At 39.0% G+C, this 22,150-nt stretch overlaps 1 protein-coding gene across 3 annotated transcripts in view; it reads right to left on the bottom strand.

The window, feature by feature from the left end:
- Window positions 1-22,150, bottom strand: part of PRKDC (protein kinase, DNA-activated, catalytic subunit) — a 214,760-nt gene that overhangs the window by 137,325 nt on the left and 55,285 nt on the right. For all 3 annotated transcript variants that reach the window (XM_007085581.3, XM_042972680.1, XM_042972681.1), the window contains 6 exons: window positions 21,269-21,376; window positions 18,524-18,750; window positions 9,982-10,076; window positions 8,179-8,278; window positions 6,933-7,066; window positions 2,953-3,207 (listed from right to left, as the gene is read on the bottom strand). In XM_007085581.3, coding sequence (XP_007085643.2) covers window positions 2,953-3,207; window positions 6,933-7,066; window positions 8,179-8,278; window positions 9,982-10,076; window positions 18,524-18,750; window positions 21,269-21,376 — 919 coding nt within the window. The remainder of the gene's footprint in view (window positions 1-2,952; window positions 3,208-6,932; window positions 7,067-8,178; window positions 8,279-9,981; window positions 10,077-18,523; window positions 18,751-21,268; window positions 21,377-22,150) is intronic.

A 22,150-nucleotide genomic window follows, 5' to 3' on the forward strand; every position in this document is an offset into this window, starting at 1 on the left:
AAATATCCTTAAATTCAACGAACAATGTGCTGTATGACACATTCTAATTAACAGGTATGTTAAATGTGAAAAAAAAATGAACATTTTAGCATTATTCAAATATGGCACTCATTTAGGTAAGTTTTTCTTAGTAAAACCTATACAAAACAAAAACAAAATTCTAACCATATAATTTTACTTCTTATATATAATAATTATTTATCAAAATATTATATTTATATTGTTATGGTGGTAATACACAAAATGTGCCCTAATAACAAAGGCCACGATAACCCAACACAGAAGAAACTTGTAACAGGTAGACCGTTTTGTTGCAAAGACGTAGAGTTATAAGTAAATAAAAACATAAGCATAATAACATGATACTTAGGATAAAAAATGTGAAGGGTATGGAACAGTAATAATAATTCAGGAGCTTTGCAAAATTGCCATAAAAAACTATTTTAAAGCAATTAAATAAAAATAAAGATGTTAAACAAAAAATCTCTACAGTAGTTAGCCTCCACTGAATACATTTTTTAAGTAATGTTAACAATTTTATGTTAAATGCCCACATTTACGACACACACCAGAAATTAATTTTTTCAATTACTTAAAGCAAAGAGGATTTTTTTTTGGTCAAGTTTGAAAGAAGGTATGTTGTTTTTAATGTCTCCCACTCCTCACGAGGTAAATAAATAAAACAGTTTGAAGACTGCTTAATTGTGACACATTTGCATTATTTAGTATTACACGGTCATTTAAATTAGTTCAAGGTATATACACTGCCATAAAAAGACATCCAGTATGTTAACTTTCTGTTTAAAAGTTAAGTTTCAGGGCACCTGGGTGGCTCAGTCGGTTGAGCGTCCAACTTCAGCTCAGGTCATAATCTCACAGCAAGTGAGTTCGAGCCCTGCATCGGGCTCAAACCTGGGGCCTGCTTCAGATTCTGGGTCTCCCTGTCTCTCTCCCCCTAACCCACTCACATTCTGTCTCTGTCTCTCTCAAAAATAAATAAACATTAAAAAAACTTTTTTTAAAGTTAAGTTTCATTTTAAAAATCAAATTATAGCAAAGCATGCATATGACCCATTATGTTAAAAAATAAAAAAAAATTTTAAATATATATATTATACGCATAGAAAAAGTTTTAAAAAGTAGACACTAAACTTAGTGTCTGTCACTAGGGAATGCAATTAGGTTTTACATATTTCCTATACTTTTTTTTGTTTTCTTAAATTTTCAAAATGATATACGAGATCTCTTAAAACAACAAATTTAGGGGGCGCCTGGGTGGCTCAGTCGGTTGAGCGTCCGACTTCGGCTCAGGTCATGATCTCGCGGTCCGTGAGTTCGAGCCCCCGTCAGGCTCTGGGCTGATGGCTCAGAGCCTGGAGCCTGCTTCCGATTCTGTGTCTCCCTCTCTCTCTGACCCTCCCCCGTTCATGCTCTGTCTCTGTCTCAAAAGTAAAATAAAGGTTAAAAAAAAAAATTAAAGAAACAACAACAACAACAAATTTAAGGTACTATTTGCAACTGAATAGCTACTATTGCTATTTTTAAAGTTTCAGAACTTTTCTGACCTATCCCTCTGAGAATCCCATACTAGAATCATGCAGAATCCCATCCTAGAGAGTCAGATCTTCTCAAAATGGTATAAAATCTGTTTTCCGGAACCCCAGTGTGTGTGCGTGCACACACATTACACACACCCCACCATGTTTGGTTCCAACTTTCTCAAGCTAAAAGAAAGACAACAAGACAACCTGGTTCTTTTTCCCAAATCCCCAAGACACCTCACCTCTGACAGAATTAAAGAGAGACTGGTAGTTCCTTTAGCCAACCAGCACCACTACCAGAATGGATGCTCTGTCTACACTGAAAATCACTGAAATAACATATCATGTTCTGAGTGGCAAGCTGGATATTTAGCCCACGAGAGAGGATTTCGGTGGACACCCCGAACAGCCTGCTCAGAGAACCTCGAAGCCTAGAGCGTACTTGTCAGCTACAGTTGGCTCCAGATGCTGTATTCTCAGAGATGCACCTCCCAGGAACCACCCCCTGCTTTCCCAGGTCCCGTTTAGATCACGTAAAGGACGGAGGCTGCCATCTCCTTCTTCCCGGCACGGGCCAAGGAGCACACCAAACACTCCACCCTGCATACTATCCTTTGCAAACAACACTGTTATCATCATACTACAGTAAAAACACTAAGGAATAGGAAAATGCAAGAAACATGAAGACATGCTACTCAGAAACATACGATCACAGAGCCTCATGTTAGGAGGAACTCTTTTATCAACATTTTTTAAATTTTTTTTTTAATGTTTTTATTTATTTTTGAGACAGACTGAGACAGAGCATGAGCAGGGAAGGGGTAGAGGGAGGGAGAGACACAGAATCTGAAGCAGGCTCCAGGCTCTGAGCTGTCAGCACAGAGCCTGATGTGGGGCTCGAACTCACAGACAGTGAGATCATGACCGGAGCTGAAGTCAGACGCTTAACTGACTGAACCACCCAGGCGCCCCGATAAACGCTTTTTTTTTAATATTTTATTTTTAAGTAATCTCTACACCCAAAAGGGGCTCGAAGCTACAACCCGGGACGAAGAGTCACATGCTCTGTTGACTGAGCCAGCCAGGTGCCCAGGAAGAACTCCTGTAATGTGCTAAAGCAAATGACAGCCTCAAAAGGCCACTTGGTAAAAGGGCCATCAAGAACCTGTTCAGGACACAAAAGAAGTACAGATGCCAGACAGGTGTCCACGGCCTCAGTCGTGTGCACCAGACTCTCGCCCTCACGTGAGCTTAAAGGATAACGCAGCGACTGAATAAACGCTCCTCTTATCGCCCTTGTTAACTACGATGCTGACAGGGGCATCTGTCTAGTCAAAGACCTCGCTGCACTTTTGCCCGGAATGGCTCCAGGCAGAACTGGACCGCAGCAACGTGCGTAGGTGTTACCCACCCAGGACCTCAGGTGCCGCGAGGGTTTTCTTCTCAGTGAAGGTGTTGTAGCACTCCAGCGCCGCCAGAAGCATGTCCATCCACTGCAGGGCAGCTCGCAGGCTGAACGGCCCTTGCAGATGGAAGAGGGTGGGCTGAGCAAGGATGCCTGACGGCCGACCACAGCCTCCTCCACCCCCCTCAAACATGTTTATGAGAAAGGAAGGATCTTTGCTCTTGAGAATCTCTTTCAGCCACAAAGAAGGTGATTTGTTGCCTTAAGAAAGAAACAAGATTAAAACACACATACAAATGACTTTCACATGATTAAAATTAATCACTGTAATAAATAACAATAATAATAATAAACAATAATAAAGCTAGAATTAAGTAGGATATGTTAACAAAAAGAACCAGAGCAGAACCAGGCTGGCAATATCAGAGTATTTCAAATATAGTTTCCATAAAAGTCCCATATGAAGCATCTACCAGAGCAGTAACATTTCAGAATGATAAGGGATAATCTTTTTTTTTTTAACCATAGTAATCATAACTTGGTTCACTGTAATTACTGCCAAGGTCTTTCCACCAAAGCCATTCTCTTCAGTTACTTTAAACATTATAAAAATGGCTGGATACCATTTGCACAGCTATAAATGTCCTATCCTTTCCCTTGCCTTTTTTCTTGAAAACTATTGTCCCTTTTCTCAGGAGTAATTTAAAGAATAAACACAAAAAGAGCACTGCCACTCTCAAGTTCCTATCCTACTTCCTGGCTGTGTGGACCTTGCCTCTATTGTGTCTCGGTTTTCTCATCTTAACAATATTTACCTTTGAGGTTCCTTCAAAGATTAATGAAGTAGTTAATATTTGAAAAAGTGCTTATAATATCACACAGTAAGGGCAGTTTTTGCTAAATAAAAGACTCAAATTATTTGTTTTAAAAGACATCTTTTCTTTCAGGTATCAATCATTTTCTAAACTGAAAATGAAAAAACATTAAATTTTATTTTGCATGCTCTGAAATCAGGGACTCTCAAAAGGTCAAATCATCCTGATTCTAATGAAGTTAAAGAAGAATGCAAAAGAATAAAGTATTTCTGATGTAGTAAGAAACAGTTTCCCTATTGTGTTAAAAAAATACCTATTAGCTATATAAGCAAAGATTCAATATCATGTTTTCAGGGTTTGTTTCAGACAGAAACATCAAACTTTCCATTATTTTCACTAAAAACTGACAAAGAAAATAAAACTAATAATGGGTAAAAATAATATTTAAGTTCTCTCTCACACGCTAGCTAAGAGTCCTAGAAGAGAAAGTACAGGAAGGACAGAGAAAGACAGGCATAGAGAAAGGGGAGGACAAGGGAACACAGAGAACGGATGGGCCTGGGAAAGCATATTCCGACAGCTGGGAATTGTCCCAGATCCCTGCCTCCTCAGTCTCCTCCTCAAAACTATAGCTGCTGTGACCCTGGCTTTCCATCCAACATGAACATCAGAAGTCAGAAGCCCCTGACACATGTCATAGGGACATGACTGCACATGCCATTACCTAGCACACCTGGTGACAGTGTACTCCTGTAGGGCACTAAAGAGTGGCTCAGCTGACTCTTGATTTTGTCTCAGATCATGCATGATCTGACGGTCATGGGATTGAGCCCCGCATCGGGCTCCACACTGAGTGTGAAGCCTGCTTGAGATTCTCTCTCTCCCTCTGCTCCGCCCCTACTGCATCGCTCTCTCAGTCAATCAACCAACCAACCAATCAATCAATAAAGAGACACTTAACACTGTCCCTTAAAAATCACTGGAGGCTGCTTTACTGACAACAGCCAAGATATGGAAGCAGCCCAAGTGTCCACTGGTTGATGAATGCATAAGGAAGCGATGTGGTATCAATATTATTCAGTCACAAAAAAGAATGAAATCTTGCCATTTACAATGACATGGACGCAGCTAGAGACTATTATGCCAAGTGAAGTAAGTCAGAGAAAGATAAATACCATATGATCTCCCTCAAGTGTCGAATTTAAGAAACAAAACAAATAAACACAGGGGAGAAAAAAAGAGAAGCAAACCAAGAAACAGACTCTTAACTACAGAGAACAAACTGATGGTTACCAGACAGAAGTGGGGAGGGAGAATCACTTAAACAGGTGGCGGGTAAGGAGTATACTTGGCTTGCTGAGCACCAGGTAATATATGGAAGTGTTGAATCCCTATATTATACACCTGAAACTAATACAACACTGTATGTTAACTAACTGGAATTTTAAAAAACCTTCACAAAAACCCAAAACACCACTAGGAGTTAAATATAGCAGAGAGAGAGGTGGAAGCACAACTGGAGGGCACAGAGGAGATAAGCCAAGGAATGCTCATCCCTTTTATGCAAAGTATATGTCGGCAATAGGCCAAGGTTCACCAACTACTTGGCATGCTTTGTGTAACGGAAACAATTCTGAGAGGCAGAGCTCCACTTACTTCATTGAAAATATGTGAGGTCCCTATTGTAGGCAGTTAAGAACAACAGAAATGTATGGGATCAGTCAAGCTGATGTCACTGGAAATTGTGTGGGCTACAGGAGAGCCAGAGACCCAACCTGGAGGGAGGACGGGTCTGCCAACTAGTTCCACTGACATAATATCTGGGCCGAAGTTTCCTTTAAAAATAAGGAAAACATGCCCCACCGCTCCACCTCGTCCAATCTTCATGGACTTTACAGGACTGTTGTGACAATGACAACGTTAGAAAACTCACTTTGCAGGGGCACCTGGGTGGCCAACTCTTGGTTTCGGTTCAGGTCAAGATCTTGCAGTTTGTGAGTTCAAGCCCCACATCAGGATCTGCACTGATAGCATGGAGCCTGCTTGGGATTCTCTCTCTCCCTCTCTCTCTGCCCCTCCTCTAGTCATGCTCTCTCTCTCTCAAAATAAACTTAAAAATAAAAAAAAGAAACTAACTTTGTTAACTAGAGGCAATAAGCAAATATATACTACATATTTGTATACCAAATAGTATATGTAGTACAAATAGAGTTGTAATATATGCTATATAAATCTATAGTATATAACAACATAATATATTCCATAGTATAAAAAATGTATAATCTTCTAAGTTTTAGAACTACACCAAGTGATTTTCACCTCTTCTTCCATGAGGAAAAAGCCCCAAAGTAGCACTCTACCCCATTTTCTAAAGAGACCGGCTCTTTCTCATGATTTGTAGTGCACTGTCACTGTTCTCATCCAGACACACACACCACAGCACATCTTGGTTCTGCACTCGTGCACAGTGCACTCTACAGGGGGAAGCCAGGGCCTGGGCCTGTCCTGAGGCACAGCCTCCCTACACCCATGCTCCCAAAGCTCGGTTCGGACTTACTGGAGAAAACAGAACAATACATTTATTCCTAAGAAATTTAGTAATTATTTCAAGACTATAAGTACAATTCAATGACTTAGGGTAATAGTTATTTAATAAGCACAAGCTCATTGCTTTCCTTTAATCTCACAGTAATCTGAGATCATTCAAATTTAGGAGTCTAACAATTTCTTATTAATCACATGGTGAAATAAAAACATTGCAGTATTTCATTAACTATAAATAAAATTTCTAAATCTTAACTGAATATCATGTTGACAACCGCAATGGTTATCCAACTCTTCTTCATTTCTTTTAAATGAGATAGAAAAGCAAAAATGTAGTAGAATAAAAAAGATACTGGGATATTCTAAATTTATTTCCTTTGTATCACTTGACATCAAATTAGCATTTTTTTCTTTCTTTCTGTAAATCTTTGTGAAACGTACAGCCCATAGTTTACCCTTTGCCATGCAAACGATCCATAATGGTTATTGAACATACTTATCTTTTTATTAGGAACATTTGTTACATTCATCTGAATAATAGAAAGCTTACATTTTAAATAAGTACACATCTCTAAACTGGTGGTAAAAGCAAAACCCATAATTTATAAGACTTAAAGATCACAATACCTGGCAGTAAAGGAACGAATTTATAAAACAGTTCTATGGATTTGTGTCGACATTCCGTCTGGGGCCTCCCACAGTGGGCTAACAGCCAGTGGACCACATCTAGTAAACACAATGATGCCGCGGGTGGAAATCCTCTATGTGGAGACGACACACTATATTTAATGCACGCCCCAACATTTAGTATTTAGCTAACCCAAGAATCTAGAAATCACAAACTCAATTTTGCCATACTAATACATGTAGAAACCTCATCAAAAGGCTTTCAATTTATTTTTAATGTATTATCATTAGCATACAATCAAAATGGCACAGGTTAAATAGGTCCTAAATGCTGCTTACCTTCAATTTTTTTTGAGGAAAAAATTTAAAAAACATTTCTTAAAACAACAGCACCAATATTTTCATGTGTCCTTTTCAATGTACCTTAAAACAAAAGGGGATCTGAGATCTAAAGTAGTGCCTCTCAAATTGTGGCCCCTGACCTGGCTGCATCAATATCATCTGTAAACTTGGCAGAAATGCAAATTACTGGCCCTGTTCCGGACCTGCTGGAAGATTCTGGGGCCAGGGCCCAGCAACTTGTGTTTTAACAAAACATTCAAGTAATGCTGATCACTGCTTCAGATTGAGAACCAATGATCTAGAGAGGTCAAAAGTTAACAACAGGATCTGAAAGAATCAATTTTAAAACAACAGAGGAAATACTAATATCCAATTTACATGTGCCAATACTTCGTCACAGTGGTAGCAGCCAGTGGACACCCCGGACACCCCGCACAGATCCACAGATCTAGAGGGGCTGATGCATGGCACATCCCATCCTGATGGGAGACCTTGCTAGAATGGAAAAAGAGAAGACTGGCTACCACTGGTTAATAAGCCAGTCTTAGCTTTAGGTAGCTTCATTCCATCATTCTAAATTTCCATGACTGTTAAAATGCTACCATTTCAATATTTCAGTTCTTATACTTCAAATTTACTCTACAATAGTTCATGAATTTTCTAGTCAAGTAATTCCACATCAAATCTGTACTCAAAATAAATGTTTCAGTTACAAATTTATACCTTAAACCAAGCATTTCCAAACACAAAGTTTTTAGTGTCCTAGAAATTGACTCCGCCTATTTCCACACATTCCTTGGTTAAATTCTCTATGCTTCCACACATTCCTTCCAGATTTTCTTTCGTTAACTGAGAATTAGTTTTATGCTGGAAAAAAATTTAAAAAGGAAGCAATATCACCTACCGTGGCCTACGTCTTTTTTTAACTTTGTTTAAAGATACATGCTTCTTTTCAATGATACGCCTCAGGTGATCAATGGCATCACAACACTGTTGAATTGTACCTGTTCTCGAGTATAAAAATACATTTCCAAAGGAGTTATATAGCTGGTTATTGTTAATAAATTGGTATTATACATTTATCGACCTAATTTTTTAACTAAAAAGGTAATTTTACAATAGAGTCAATATCGTTTCATCCCTCAGAAAACAAAATTTAAATAAACGATTTACACTGTCCCAAAACAAAACCGAAACCCACATTTAAGACTGCAGGAGAGTATAGCGCACATGCACAAACACACTCACACACAGCAACACTGTACCTACTAAGAAACTGTTCCAGCAGCCCTCAGCCAATCAAAGCACAGACTCACATAATGGATCTGAGGTGGAGGACTGTACAGGCATTACAAAACCCGCATGCCAGGCCAGATCCTGTGCACCTCAACTTAAGGCTATTATTTAGGGGTTATAAATTCCTTGACCTTGCCTTCTTTGTATGTAGGTTAAACCATATTATAGCTTAGGGGCACCTGGGTGTCTCAGTTGGTTAGGCATCCGGCTTCGGCTCAGGTCATGATCTCACGTGGGTTCGAGCCCCGTGTCAGGCTCTGTGCTGACAGCTCAGAGCCTGGAGACTGCTTTGGATTCTGTGTCTTCCTCTCTCTCTGACCCTCCCCCACTCACACTCTCTCCCTCAAAAGTAAACATTAAAAAAAATTTTTTTTTTAAATAAAAAAAAAAAAACCCACTTGTATTATAGCTTAATAATACAGCCGCTGAAGGAGAATCAAAGCAAATGAGTAAAACCATTCACAAACATCTTGGGTTATTTAGGAAAGGAGCCTTACCCAACCTGAGTTCTATTACTAAGAAAAAGTTTTCTTTCTATGCTTTGAAAACATGGCAGTGATTTTTAAGAGTCAAGTTTCACTTGTTGACAAAATACAGCTATATAAGATGTCAAGATAAACAGAGCAATTTTAAGCTCTTTGATCGCAAGGGCCAAATTTTAAGCAATTTTACCCATAGCAGGCTATCAACATGAAGGATAATAGAGCTCAACCTGTCTTTCAAAAAAACAGAAAACAACAGAAAATAAAATCTGAGTAAGTCAAAGAGAAGTTCTGTCACACACAGCTATGTAAGCTACAGCAGTCACTTACGTTCTCTGGTAAGATGTCTAAGAAGCCTTCCAGCCCAGAAATTCCACAATACTCATACTGACTACAGGACAGAATATAATTGTAAAAACGACCATCTATTACTCTCATAGTAAGTCTATTTCTGACTATTTTACATTATTTCTTAATTATGGTAGAAATAGCTTTATCACATTCTTGTAATGAGATCTATATTGCCCTTTTCAGTAGCTATTACAACCAGCTTTCTTTACATGGTGCAATCGTATATTCTCACATTTTGTGTCATCATAGTAACTGGTTGGCTTCGTTGGAGCTGCACAATAAAACTGTCCCACCTGCCCTGGGTGGGATCTCTGACCAGCCAGGGGTCAAGCTCAGTGGCCACCAAGGGCACAAGGTCTTAGAGGCGGTGAGCACTGAAGACTTACACAAACTGCATTAGAGGTACTGGAGGGGCATATCCCCCCCTTCACACTTATCATCCTAAAGGAGGAGACGGGAGAAAAAAAAGCATCATCTTATGAAGAACTACCTGAGGCTTAACTCCTGAATGGAAAAGCTCTTGAAAACTTGTCAGGCTAACAAGTGGCACGCAAACAAAAAGCTCAGGTAAGACCTACCTAAGGATTTCTCATCTGTGTGTGCTAAGGCCAGACTTTCCAGATATATAACCAATGCTTCGAACACAAACTGTTCTACTAGAGATTCTTCTTCCCTGTAAAATAAAGAGTAGTGAACTTCAATATTCTAGGAAAAACAATAAAGCAGAAGTGACAAAGGAAAAAAGTGTTATCAGAAAAATACACAAATTAAATTTGTCTTTAAAAAATGGCTCAAATGTTTTAAAACCTGTGACAACAAATGCTTTTCAAAGAAGAAAACTTCCTCAAGAGCAGATCAAAAACTACATAAAGCAAAAGACGTGGTACCGGCTTTTTCTCTGCATACAAGTACCCTTCCATCTGTGGAACTGCTCAGAGCACATAACCTTGGAACCACTGTTCTGACCACACTTCCACACACCTCATCAAAATTAATAGAAAAGAAGATCTCATACCATATCCACATTCTTTCCAAATCAAAGAATTTCAAAAGCTCTCATCCAATCCAAAAGTAAGTTAACATCAACAGTAAACACTAAGCCTTTTAGAACCACGTCAGGCAAATGGAAATAATTAATTCAGTCAACAGTGTCTGTGGACCATCTTCTTATAAAGGGTAAACTCATGGGCGGGTGAAAGGCAGAGGCCAGATCTCTCCCTGGAAATTTTGTCCCTTAATAACACAGGACAGTAAATGATTCAGTATAAAGTGACAGGGCTAGGCACTAAATCTTAGGGGAGTTCAGAGAAAAGTACGAATTGCAAGTTCTACTTGTGTGATGAAGTGCTGGGTCACTGTACCGCCCACTGGGAAGAAGTGCGTTCCTGGAGCAAACGAACTGGAGCGAGGTGCTAGAAGATGGAACCCTTACAGTAAGAATTACTAACTGGTGTTTGGTTTGGCAGGAGTACTGAACTCCCTCCTTCCTTCCTTCCTTCCTTCCTTCCTTCCTTCCTTCCTTCCTTCCTCCCTCCCTCCCTCCCTCCCTCCCTCCCTCCCTCCCTCCCTCCTTTCTTTCTTTCTTTCTTTCTTTCTTTCTTTCTTTCTTTCTTTCTTTCTTTCTTTCTTTCTTTCTTTCTTTCTTTCAAGTTTGAATCCTAGGAGGGGCAGGGCCCGTCAGAACTCTACAAGCTCCACATCTCCCCCAGTGTCGCACACCCAGACCTGACACTGAAAATAAAGGACAGTACCAATAAATGTATGCTATGGGCAAAGACGTGGAAGCAAGATGGAAAACACAGGAAACAGCAAGCAAATGAGCAGTACTGTAAGTAAAGAGGTTCATTTGGAACAGCAGTTTGGGGATGACACTGAAAAAGTTGGGGAGGTCTTGGAAGGCCGGGCTGAGTTCAATAGCTTTTATCTTAGGTATCAACACGAGGTAAAAGTAGGTAAGTAGAGAAATGGCATGACAAAATGATAACTCAGAACTGTGCTTCCAAAGAAAGGTGTGCAAAACAGTTTACCAGCATGCAGAAAGGAGACAAAACTTGTTTTTATATTACTCAACATGCAAGGTCTCAAAAAATTTGTCTCTCATGTACCTCTCTCAAAAAGCCTCTTGGAATGTGATCCAACAAATGAGAATATCCAAAAAAGAAGACAACAGAGGAAAATAAAACAAAAGATCAAACACAGGAAAGAAGTAAAGGGGATATTCAAGAGGAGACACAAGTTGATTCAGACATGAGACCCAAGAAAGAGACTGGTTAACGGCCGTCTCCACCAAAACACCATTATTATGGGTTTTTCTTTTTTTTTTTTAATTTTTTTTTAACGTTTATTTATTATTGAGAGACAGAGAGACACAGAGCATGAGCAGGAAAGGGGCAGAGAGAGGGGGAGACACAGAATCTGAAGCAGGCTCCAGGCTCTGAGCTGTCACCACAGAGCCCGGTGCGGGGCTCAAACTCACAAACCGCGAGATCATGACCTGAGCTGAAGTCGGACGCTTAACTGACTGAGCCACCCAGGCGCCCCTATGGGTTTTTCAACCTGGAAGGAATATGGCCCAAATTCCACTCTTAACCTGGCCTGCCATGATCAGGTGAAGTTCTTCTGTCCAATTTCAGCCTGGATCAGCTGACAGTGCTCATTTATCCCACAAGAGAATTTTGCTTTGACATGCTCCTGACATATGGGGGATGGACTCCTGGGAAGTGAGACGCTGCAATTCAAGGGCAGTCCACACCCTCAGACGATATTTCTCCCTGATGTCAGCTAGCGGTCTACTTCACACCATTCTGGAGAGCTGTGCTTTCTAAAACTGACATGAACCTTGTCACTCTGTTTCCTTGGAATGGGCTCCTGTAATCTCTCATGGAGCTACAGCCAACTAGTCTCCACGGAGCGGATTATCCCAGGATACTTCACCTAACAATGAAAACACTGACCTTCACAGCTTTTCAAAATGCAAGAGTATATCGGTTAGGGCACATACACACAAAATGAAACAAAAAAGAAAGGGGAATAAGTAATACAAAGGAAGAATGATTAGTTCAGTGCAGAGGAGGGTATAAAATTCTGAAAATACTCTATTTCTTAACCTAGGTAGGAGTATACAAGAACTCGCTTTATTATTATTCAACAAACTTTACACAGTTTTTTTAAGTAAGGCATAACTGACATACAACATTATAATACTTCTAGGAGCACAACATAATGACTCCAGATTTGTGTATATTACAATATGATCACCACAGTAAGTCTAGTTAACATCCATCAACATACAAAGTCTTTTTCCTTGTAACGTGCACATTTAAAATCTACTCTCCTGAGCCAAAGCATAAGAGACTGTTAAAAACTGAGAACAAACTGAGGGTTGATGGGGGGTGGGAGGGAGGGCAGGGTGGGTGATGGGTATTGAGGAGGGCACCTTTTGGGATGAGCACTGGGTGTTGTATGGAAACCAATTTGACAGTAAATTTCATATATTAAAAAATAAAAAAAAATAAAATAAAAAAAAATAAAATCTACTCTCCTAGCAACTTTGAAATATGCAATACAGTATTATTAACTATGGTCACCATACTCTACAGTATGGCACCTCAGAGGTATTATGAGTTTGATTCCAGGCAACCAAAAGAAAGCAATGATCTCAATAAAGGGAGTAAAGTGAATTTTTTGGTTCACCAGGGCATATGAAGTTATGTTCATACTGTACTATATATTAAGAGCACAACAGTGTTGTGTCTAAAAAAATTGTACATAATTAAAAATACTTTATTGCTAAAAAATGCTAACCATCTTCTGAGTTTTCAGCAAGTCATAATTACTTTGCTGGTAGAGGGTCTTGTCTCAGTGTTGACTGCTACAGTCAGGGTCATGGTCACGGCTGCTCATGGCTGGGTGACTATGACAATTTCTTCACATAAGACAACAATGAAGTTTGCTGCATCGATTAACTCTTCATTTCAGACACAATTTCTCTGTAGCATGTGATGCTGTTTGGTAGCATTTTACCCATAGTTGGACCTCTTTCAAAACTGGAACCAATCCTCTCAAAGCCTGTTATTTTATCAACTAAGTGTAGGTAGTATTCTAAATCCTTTGTTGTCATTTCAACAATCTTCACAGTATCTTCACCAGGAAGAGATTCCATCTCAAGAAACCACTTTCTTTGCTCATCCCTAAGATGCAACTCCTCATCCATTCAAGTTTGATCATGAGATTGCAACAATTCAGTCACATCTTCTGGCTCCACTTCTAATTCTAGTTCTCTTGCTATTCCTATCACATCCAGTTACTTCTTCCAGTGAAGTCCTGAACCCCTCAAACTCATCCATGAGGGCTGGAACCAACTTCTTCCAAACTCCTATGAGTGTTGATGTTTTCACCTCTTCCCAAGAATTGCGAATGTTCTTAATAAAGAAATGCGAATTCACTAATACAGTGAATTCTTTCTAGGCTTTCAATTTACTTTGCCCAGATTCATCAGACAAATCACTCTCTATGGCATCTATAGCCTTATGAAATATATTTCTTAAATAAAAAGTCAGGACACCTGGCTGGCTCAATGGAGCATGTGACTCTTGATCTCAGGGTTGTGATTTCAAGCCCCACACTGGGCATAAAGCTTATTTAAAAAAAAAAAAAAAAAAGACTTGAAAGTCAAAATTACTCTTTGATCCATGAACTGCAGTATGGATATTGTGTGGCTGTCATGAAAACATATAATCTCATGGTGCCTCTCCATCAGAGCTCTTGGGTGACCAGGTGCATGGTCACTGAGCAGTAATATTTTGAAAGGAATCTGTTTCTGAGCAGTAGGTCTCAACAGTGGACTTGAAACATTCAGTAGCCAGATTGTGAACAGATGTGCTGGCATCCAGGTTTTGCTGTTCCATTTAGAGAGCACAGATAAGAGTAGATTTAGCCTAATTCTGCAAGGCCCTATGATTTTTGGAATGGTAAATCAGCACTGGCTCTAACTTAGTCACCAGCTAGGTTAGCCCCTAACAGGAGAGTCAGCCTGTTGTTTGAAGCCAGGCATTGACTCCTCTCTAGCTACAGAAGTCCTAGATGGCACCTTCTTCCAATAGAAGGCTGTTTCATCTTCATTGAAAATCTGTTGTTTAGCGTGGGCATCTTCATTATCTTAGCCAGATCTTCTGGATAACTTATCAGCACTTGCTGCTTCATCTGGCACTTTAATGTTATGAAGATGGCTTCTTTCCTTAAACCTCACAAACGCTCTGCTAGCTTCAGACTTTTCTTCTGTAGCTTCCTCACCTCTCTTAGCCTTCACAGAACTGAAGAGAGTCACGGCCTTGCTCTGGATTAGGCTTTGGCTTAAGGGAGTTTTGTGGCTGGTTTGATCTTCTATCCAGACCACTAAACCTTCTCCATATCAGCAATAACCCGGGTTCACTTTCTTATCATCCAAGTGTTCACAGAAGTGGCAGCTTTAATTTCCTTCAAGAACATTTCCTTGGCATTCACTACTTGTCTAACAGGTGTAAGAGGCCTAGCTGTCAGCCTATCTTGACTTTTGATAGGCCTTCCTCACTAGGCTTAATGATTTCTAACTTTTGAGTTAAATCAAGGGACATGCAACTCTTCCTTTCACTTGAACACTTAGAGGCCATTATAGAGTTATTAAGTGGCCTAATTTCAATATTGTTGTGTCACAGGGAATACAGAGGCCCAAGGAGGGGGAGAGAAATGGGGGGACAGCCAGTTGGTGAAGCTGTCAGAACACAGACAACTTTATCAATTAAGTTGTCTTATATGGCAGTTCATGCCACCTCAAAACAATTACAATAGTTACATCAAAGATCATCAATCAGAGATCACCATGCCAAATACAGGAAAAATGAAAAAGTTTGAATAACATGAGAATTTCTAAAACATGACTTAGAGACACAAAATAAATAAATGTTGTTGGAAAAATAGAGCCAATAGTTAAACTCAATTTCTAAAAAATGCAGTATCTGTAAAGAGCAATAAAACAAAGCACAATAAAATGAGGTATGCCTCTATAACTGAAGTTTGTACCTTTTGACCTCTATCATCCATTTTGCCTACCCCTCTTCCTGGCCTGTGCAACCACCAACTGCATGAGCTTGTCCTTTTTTTTTTTTTTAGATTTTACAAATAAGATCATATGGTATTTGTCTTTCTCTGTCTGACTTATTTCACTTAACATAATGCCCTCAAGGTCCATCCATGTTTTCGCAGATGGCAAGAATTCATTCTTCTTTATGGTTGAGTAATACTCCATCATATCCATTTACCACATTTTCTTTATCCATTCATCCATGTTGGACACTTAGGCGGTTTTCATATCTTGGCTAATTTAAATAATGCTGCAATAATCATAGGAGTGCATATATCTTTTTGAATTTGTGTTTCATTTCCTTTGCATAAATACCCAAAAGTGGAATTGTTGGATCATATGGTACTTCTATTCTTATTGAGGAAACTCCATACTGTTTTCCATAGTCGTTATGCTAATTTACATTCCTACCAGCAGTGCACAAGAGTTCCCCTTTTTCTACATCCTTGCTAACACTTGTTACTTGTCTTTTTTATAGTAGCCATTTTAACAGGTGTAAAGTGATATCTCATTGTGGTTTTAATTTGCATTCTCTGATGATTAGTGATACGGAGCACATTTTGTTGCCTTTTAATTTTATTGATGGTTTCCTGTCAAGAGCTTACTTGATGTAGTCCCACATGTTTATTTTTGCACTTGTTGCATTTGCTTTTGAAGTCAGAGCCAAAACTGGCGTCAAACAGCTTACCCACCTATGTTTTCTTCCAGGAATTTTATGGTTTCAGGTCTTACATTCAAGTCTTTAATCCATTTTGAGTTAATTTTTGTGTATGGTGTAAGATAACAGTCTAGCTTCATTCTTTTGCATGCAGTTGTCCTGTTTCCCCAACACCAACATATACTGAAGAGACTCTCCTTTTCCCACTGTTTATTCATGGCTCCTGTGTCAAAATTAATTGACCATGATTACCTGTGTTTATTTCTAGGCTCTCTATTCTGTTGCATTGATCTTCCTGTTTTATGCCAATACCACACTGCTTTGATTACTACAGCTTTTGTAGTATAGTCTGAAACCAGGCAGCATGATGCCTCCAGCTTTGTTTTTTCTCAAGAGTGCTTTGGCTCCTCAATGTATTTTGTGGTTCCACACAAATTTTAGGATCACTTGTTTGGTTTCTGTGAAAAATGCCATTAGAATTTTGATAGGGATTGCACTAAATATTGACTGCTTTGGGGAGTATGAACATTTTAACAATATAAATCCTTCCAATCCATGAACATGCTATATCTTTCCGTTTATTTGTGTGTTCTTCAGTTGCTGTCACCAACGTCTTATGGTTTTCTGTGGTCTTACATTTCCTTGGTTAAATTTATGCCTAGGTATTTTATTCTTTTTGATGCAATTATAAACGGGATTGTTTTCTTAATTTCACTTCCTGATAAGTGGTTACCGAAGTACAGAAATGCAACAGATTTTTGTATATCAATTTTGTATCCTGCAACTTTACTGAATTCATTTATTAGCTCTAATAGTTTTTTGGTGGTCTTTAGGGTTTTCTCTATAGAGTATCATGTCGTCTGAAAATAGTGATAGATTCACACTTATTTTTAAACGCTCCTCTGTACCTATAGACTTCACAGTTTAAAATGATAAAAATAACCTAGTGGGTTCAAACTCTAGTCAATTTTCATATAAGTGTGCATGTGCACATAAACACAGAGATTCCTATTCATCCATCTATATCCATCATGTCTCTACCTCTATCATCTATCTTATTTTTACAATTGCTTCCCTCATATCTTAACTGCCATTTCCTGAGAGAAGCAATCTGGACCAAACAAAGCTAGGTTCTTCATTATAAGATTATGTAGTAATCATCTACCACTACTTAAAAGAACTGACTTCAGCAACAAGTTTATAATTATGTGATTAATTATTATCTACCTCTTTTTTCAAATGCAACCCTCATGAATGGCTAGATCTTTATATCACTAGCATAGCATATCACTAGCTATGTCTTTACATCACTAGCATACAATATTCTTAGTAAGTAACAACAGATGAATGAATAAACGCTACTACAACCTTAGGTCAGGGATGAATGATCTTTTTCTTGGACTTCTTGAAACATCCCTTCTCTGGTGTCCTGGCCCCGTTTTTTTTTTTTTTTTTTTTTTTTTTATTTTATTTTTGGGACAGAGAGAGACAGAGCATGAACAGGGGAGGGTCAGAGAGAGAGGGAGACACAGAATCGGAAACAGGCTCCAGGCTCTGAGCCATCAGCCCAGAGCCTGACGCGGGGCTCGAACTCACGGACCGCGAGATCGTGACCTGGCTGAAGTCGGACGCTTAACCGACTGCGCCACCCAGGCGCCCCATGGCCCCGTTTTATGTCACTTAGATCCACTCTCCATATAGCTATGGGCAGGTGAATTTTAGAAGGAAATTTAACCATGCAGCTCTCTGCTCCAAGGACTTGTTGCCACTAGAAGTGACCTATGTTTTTTAACTCTACAAACCAAGGCTCCTGGCCAATCTCACTATACTCCCTTCCAAACTTCAAACTCCACAGTTGAGAAATATAAGGTGTCTTTATCTCCTTATATACCACCCTATTTCTTCTCTCTACCCCATCCCTTTGATATGAAATGCTCTGGCTGATTCCCATTTATCCTTTACGTTTCATCTAAGTATAAATGCTATAGGAAGACTTCTTTAAGCTACTCAAGTTGGATTACATACTCCTCTTCTGTGCTCCAAAAGACTCTGGATTGTCTTCTGTTGCATTTGCAAGACTGCTGTTTGTATGTATTTCTGTATGTACGTATTGCTGTATGTATGTATTTGTATGTATTTCTCAGTAGTTTCTGAGTTTCCTGAATGCAAACTGCATTTCAATTCATTTTTTAATCCCCAGAAAACAGCACAGCATCTGACACATAATTAACTAAATGTCTGATATATGAATACATTGATACATAAACACCAGTCACTTTACAAAATCACTACTAAAAATTTAAAGAACTTTTTTATACTCTTCCCTGTCACATGGCTTACTTACCTGAATTCTCTGTAGATATTATTAAAGGCAAGTGATGCTCCTAGCCTCTTGAAAGCATTGGGGTGAAGTGCAAAGCTGTACAGTCGCTTGAAAAGTGACTTGGTGTTTACTGGACTTTTTTCCTGCTGCTGCGGTGTTGTCTGCTTAATGGACCATTTGAGGAATTCACGAATACACCGGCCACAAAAATCTCTTAAAGTACTGTCAACAGGGTCTACAATTCCATCCTACAACAAAACATATACGACAACTGAACACCCTGGTCTGCTCTGGGTGAAAATTCATTTAGAGCACTACTCAAGAAAAAATAAGCACTAGAAAACCAATCTGTCTAGAATCTAGACTCTAATAACAATGTCTTTTGGACGAAATGAAAACACTTTCCTTTAAACAAACTGATAAATCCATGAAAAAAGGAAACAATATTTTAATTATGTAGCAACAATACAGTCTCTCCTTTCCCTGAAGAAACCCAAAGGCTACATCCTAAGAGTTTTTGTTGCTGACTTTGCCTCATAACAGTATCTGTGATGCTTTACAGAGGTTAAAGAAAATAAGCTCCTTCTAGGTTTCAAGGGAATTGTAATGCTACATAAAAATCAGATGGAGATGTGGTCTGAAAATATAACTTTCTGTAAAAGCAGTCTCCATAAAAGGCATAGTCTCTAAATACCTGAAAAAAACAGCTAAGGAAATTTGAGTATTTTTATTTCCCTCTAGACATAATTCCCTCTTAGATATGTATAGGAAAGATCTAACTTGAAAAACTACACTGAACACTGAAATAAGGGAGTTCTTCTACCTAACACCCCCAGTTATTTGCTACATGCAAAATCTCTGATTACAGTGCTTATTAGAATTCAAGAAGCAATTAACTGTGGAAATGTGAAGAGGTGATATTTATTGCTTCTCAGAGCAGTGGTGAGTAATGCATGTGCTGATATCAGGGAATTAGCAATTCTTACCGGGAAACCTATAGACATGCTTTCACTTGAGTGCTATACCAACTTCACATTTCCTCTTTTACCTTTCCTTTTCTCACCTATCTTACTTTACATTGCCATGACCTTATCTGATTTCTTTCTGAAACCCTTACTTAAGCCCCCTTGGATGATCAAGAGGGGAAGAGAAACAACTAAGAAAGAAACTTCAGGATGGAAACATTACAATAAATCCATCTGAATTGCAAATAAGCCACAAGTTAAATTTACCTAAACGTATTTATTCTAGGCAGGATTCTCTGGTAGACACTGTAGGGAATTAAACCACAGACATCAGGTCACTATCCTAATTTAAAATGTTCAGCAACTCCACTACCACAACACAGCATCCACATAGGGTAACTCTAAGAGTGGGAAGAGTCCTATTGTAATTACACACACAACAGGACTGTCATCAGGACGGTACCATCAGGACTGTCCTGGGGGATCTGGAGCATGTGTTCTGCTGCTCTGCGCAGCGTGTCTTCCCAGCCCCCTCACAATATGCTCCCGTGCAAGGAACACACAACGTCTGTTTGGACAAACTTGCTATGCCTTTAACTGGGGCTTCTGATTCCAGAGTCAGTATACAACGAGACCAAATCAGGGATGAAGTAACGGGTAAAAATCAAGTAAAATGACATTTAAAGGAATCAAAGTAAACTTATTTGCAAAAACTCAGAAAACTGTAATAAAATCAGTGTCAAATGACACTAAGGCTTTAAGCTGACCTCCCTGCTTCTGTCCTCCGTGAACCAGTGATCAATCCTAATGATTCTACCTCTACAATCTCAGGACAGTTGTTGGAAATGGCCACTGTTTCTAAGGTTCCTCACTTGTTGAATCTGAATGCAGGAGAAAACTGGATAAGCTCAAACAAATTGCTTTTACTCTTAATTATTGTACTATAGATGTTTTTTTAAAAAGAGGGTTCTGCAACTCTAATAAAAGTCCAAGCACATTCTTATTCACTCCTATTCTACACACACATACACACACACACACACACACACACACACACAGCCTTAATCTAGATGAAGTTTGTCAATTTATAACTATTCTCCAAAAAAAGAGGACAGGACAAAAAAATGTGCACACTGCTTGCAAATATTTAAAAGTAATACTTCAGTAGAGGCGCCTGGGTAGCTCAGTTGGTTAAGCGTACAACTTTGGCTCGGGTCATGATCTCATGGTCCATGAGTTTGAGCCCCACGTGGGGTTATATGCTGACAGCTCCGAGCCTGGATCCCACTTTGGATTCTGTGTTTCCCTCTCTCTCTGCCCCTCCTCCTCTACTCACTCTCTCTCAAAAATAAATAAACATTAAAAAAAAACTTTAAAAAAAATAAAAGCAACACTTCAGTAAATAATTACAGCACCCTGTCTGTTAAAATGTCATTTCACCTATTCACTAAAACAAAAGAAAAAAGACAATATGACCTAACTAGATGCTACATTTTGATATTTGGACAGGTAACTTTTCTTAAAGTTCTAAATATAGATCAAGTAAGGGTGCCTGGGTAGCTCAGTTGGTTAAGCGCCCAACTTCAGCTCAGGTCATGATCTCAACAGTTCATGAGATCAAGTCCCATGTCAGGCCCCACACTGATAGTGCAGAGCCTGCTTGGGATTCTCTCTCCCCTCCCCGCTACTCTCATTCATTCTCTCTCTCTCTCTCAAAATAAATAAATAAATAAAACTATAAACATAGATCACATATAACTAGACAATGCAAACATCCGGAAAAGAATCAACCATTACTCACCAATATTGTTTCTAATAAGGCGACAGTATCCTGACTTTCAAATTTCTTATTGTTAGTGAACCAGTGAATCAGTTGCATAACTAGTGGCTCATATAGTTGCCTCGTCACCTAAAGAAACAATACCATTAGAGTTTACTTTCTTCATGTTAAAGTAATTTTACATTGGATAGAGTTCTGTTTAAATGACAGGAAAAATTAAGTGATAATACTCCTATGGTTTTTTATTAGTTTTCTTGTTAAAATTCAATGAGGAACATGCTCTTTCTAGCTCCTTTTTCTCTTTTTCCTAGAATCCAGCAGAGAAAAATACACATATTAAAACTTACTGTTCTTCTAATATGGAGGCAGATATTGTTTTTTTTTAATATTTACCTTTATTTATTTGATCCTAAACATGCATACAAGGTATTCTGGATCAGAGACATTATCATTATTCAACTACAAAGCAAATAGTGATCATGTTATTCCCTACATCCTGATTCACACCCTTGTGGTGACAAAAGGAAATCAGATCAATGCCCTACACATACAAACTTCAAAACCTATTTCACAGAAGAGATACGGGAGAAAAAAGCACCTCTCCCATCCTGCCAAAAAAGAAGGAGTAAAATCTTTACTACTTGGAACTGGGATGGAAAGGATCCTGGGTTCTTACTCCAACGTTCTAGAATATAAACAGAGTTTCTCCAGGGGCAGAGAGTCTTGTGGGTCCCTGGCTTTTACAATCCAAGGAGTCTGCCAGGCCTGGACTCCTTCCTTCTGAAAGGAAATAACCAGGGAGACAGTACTTATCTTCCTGGAACCTTGGGAACTTAACCCAGTGGCCTCATCTGGTGTGACCATGTGAACATCTTGGGGAGATAAAAGAAGTCTTCTTATCTT

This window comes from Panthera tigris, chromosome F2 (genome assembly GCF_018350195.1).
Source record: "Panthera tigris isolate Pti1 chromosome F2, P.tigris_Pti1_mat1.1, whole genome shotgun sequence".
Classification (NCBI taxonomy): Eukaryota; Metazoa; Chordata; class Mammalia; order Carnivora; family Felidae; genus Panthera; species Panthera tigris.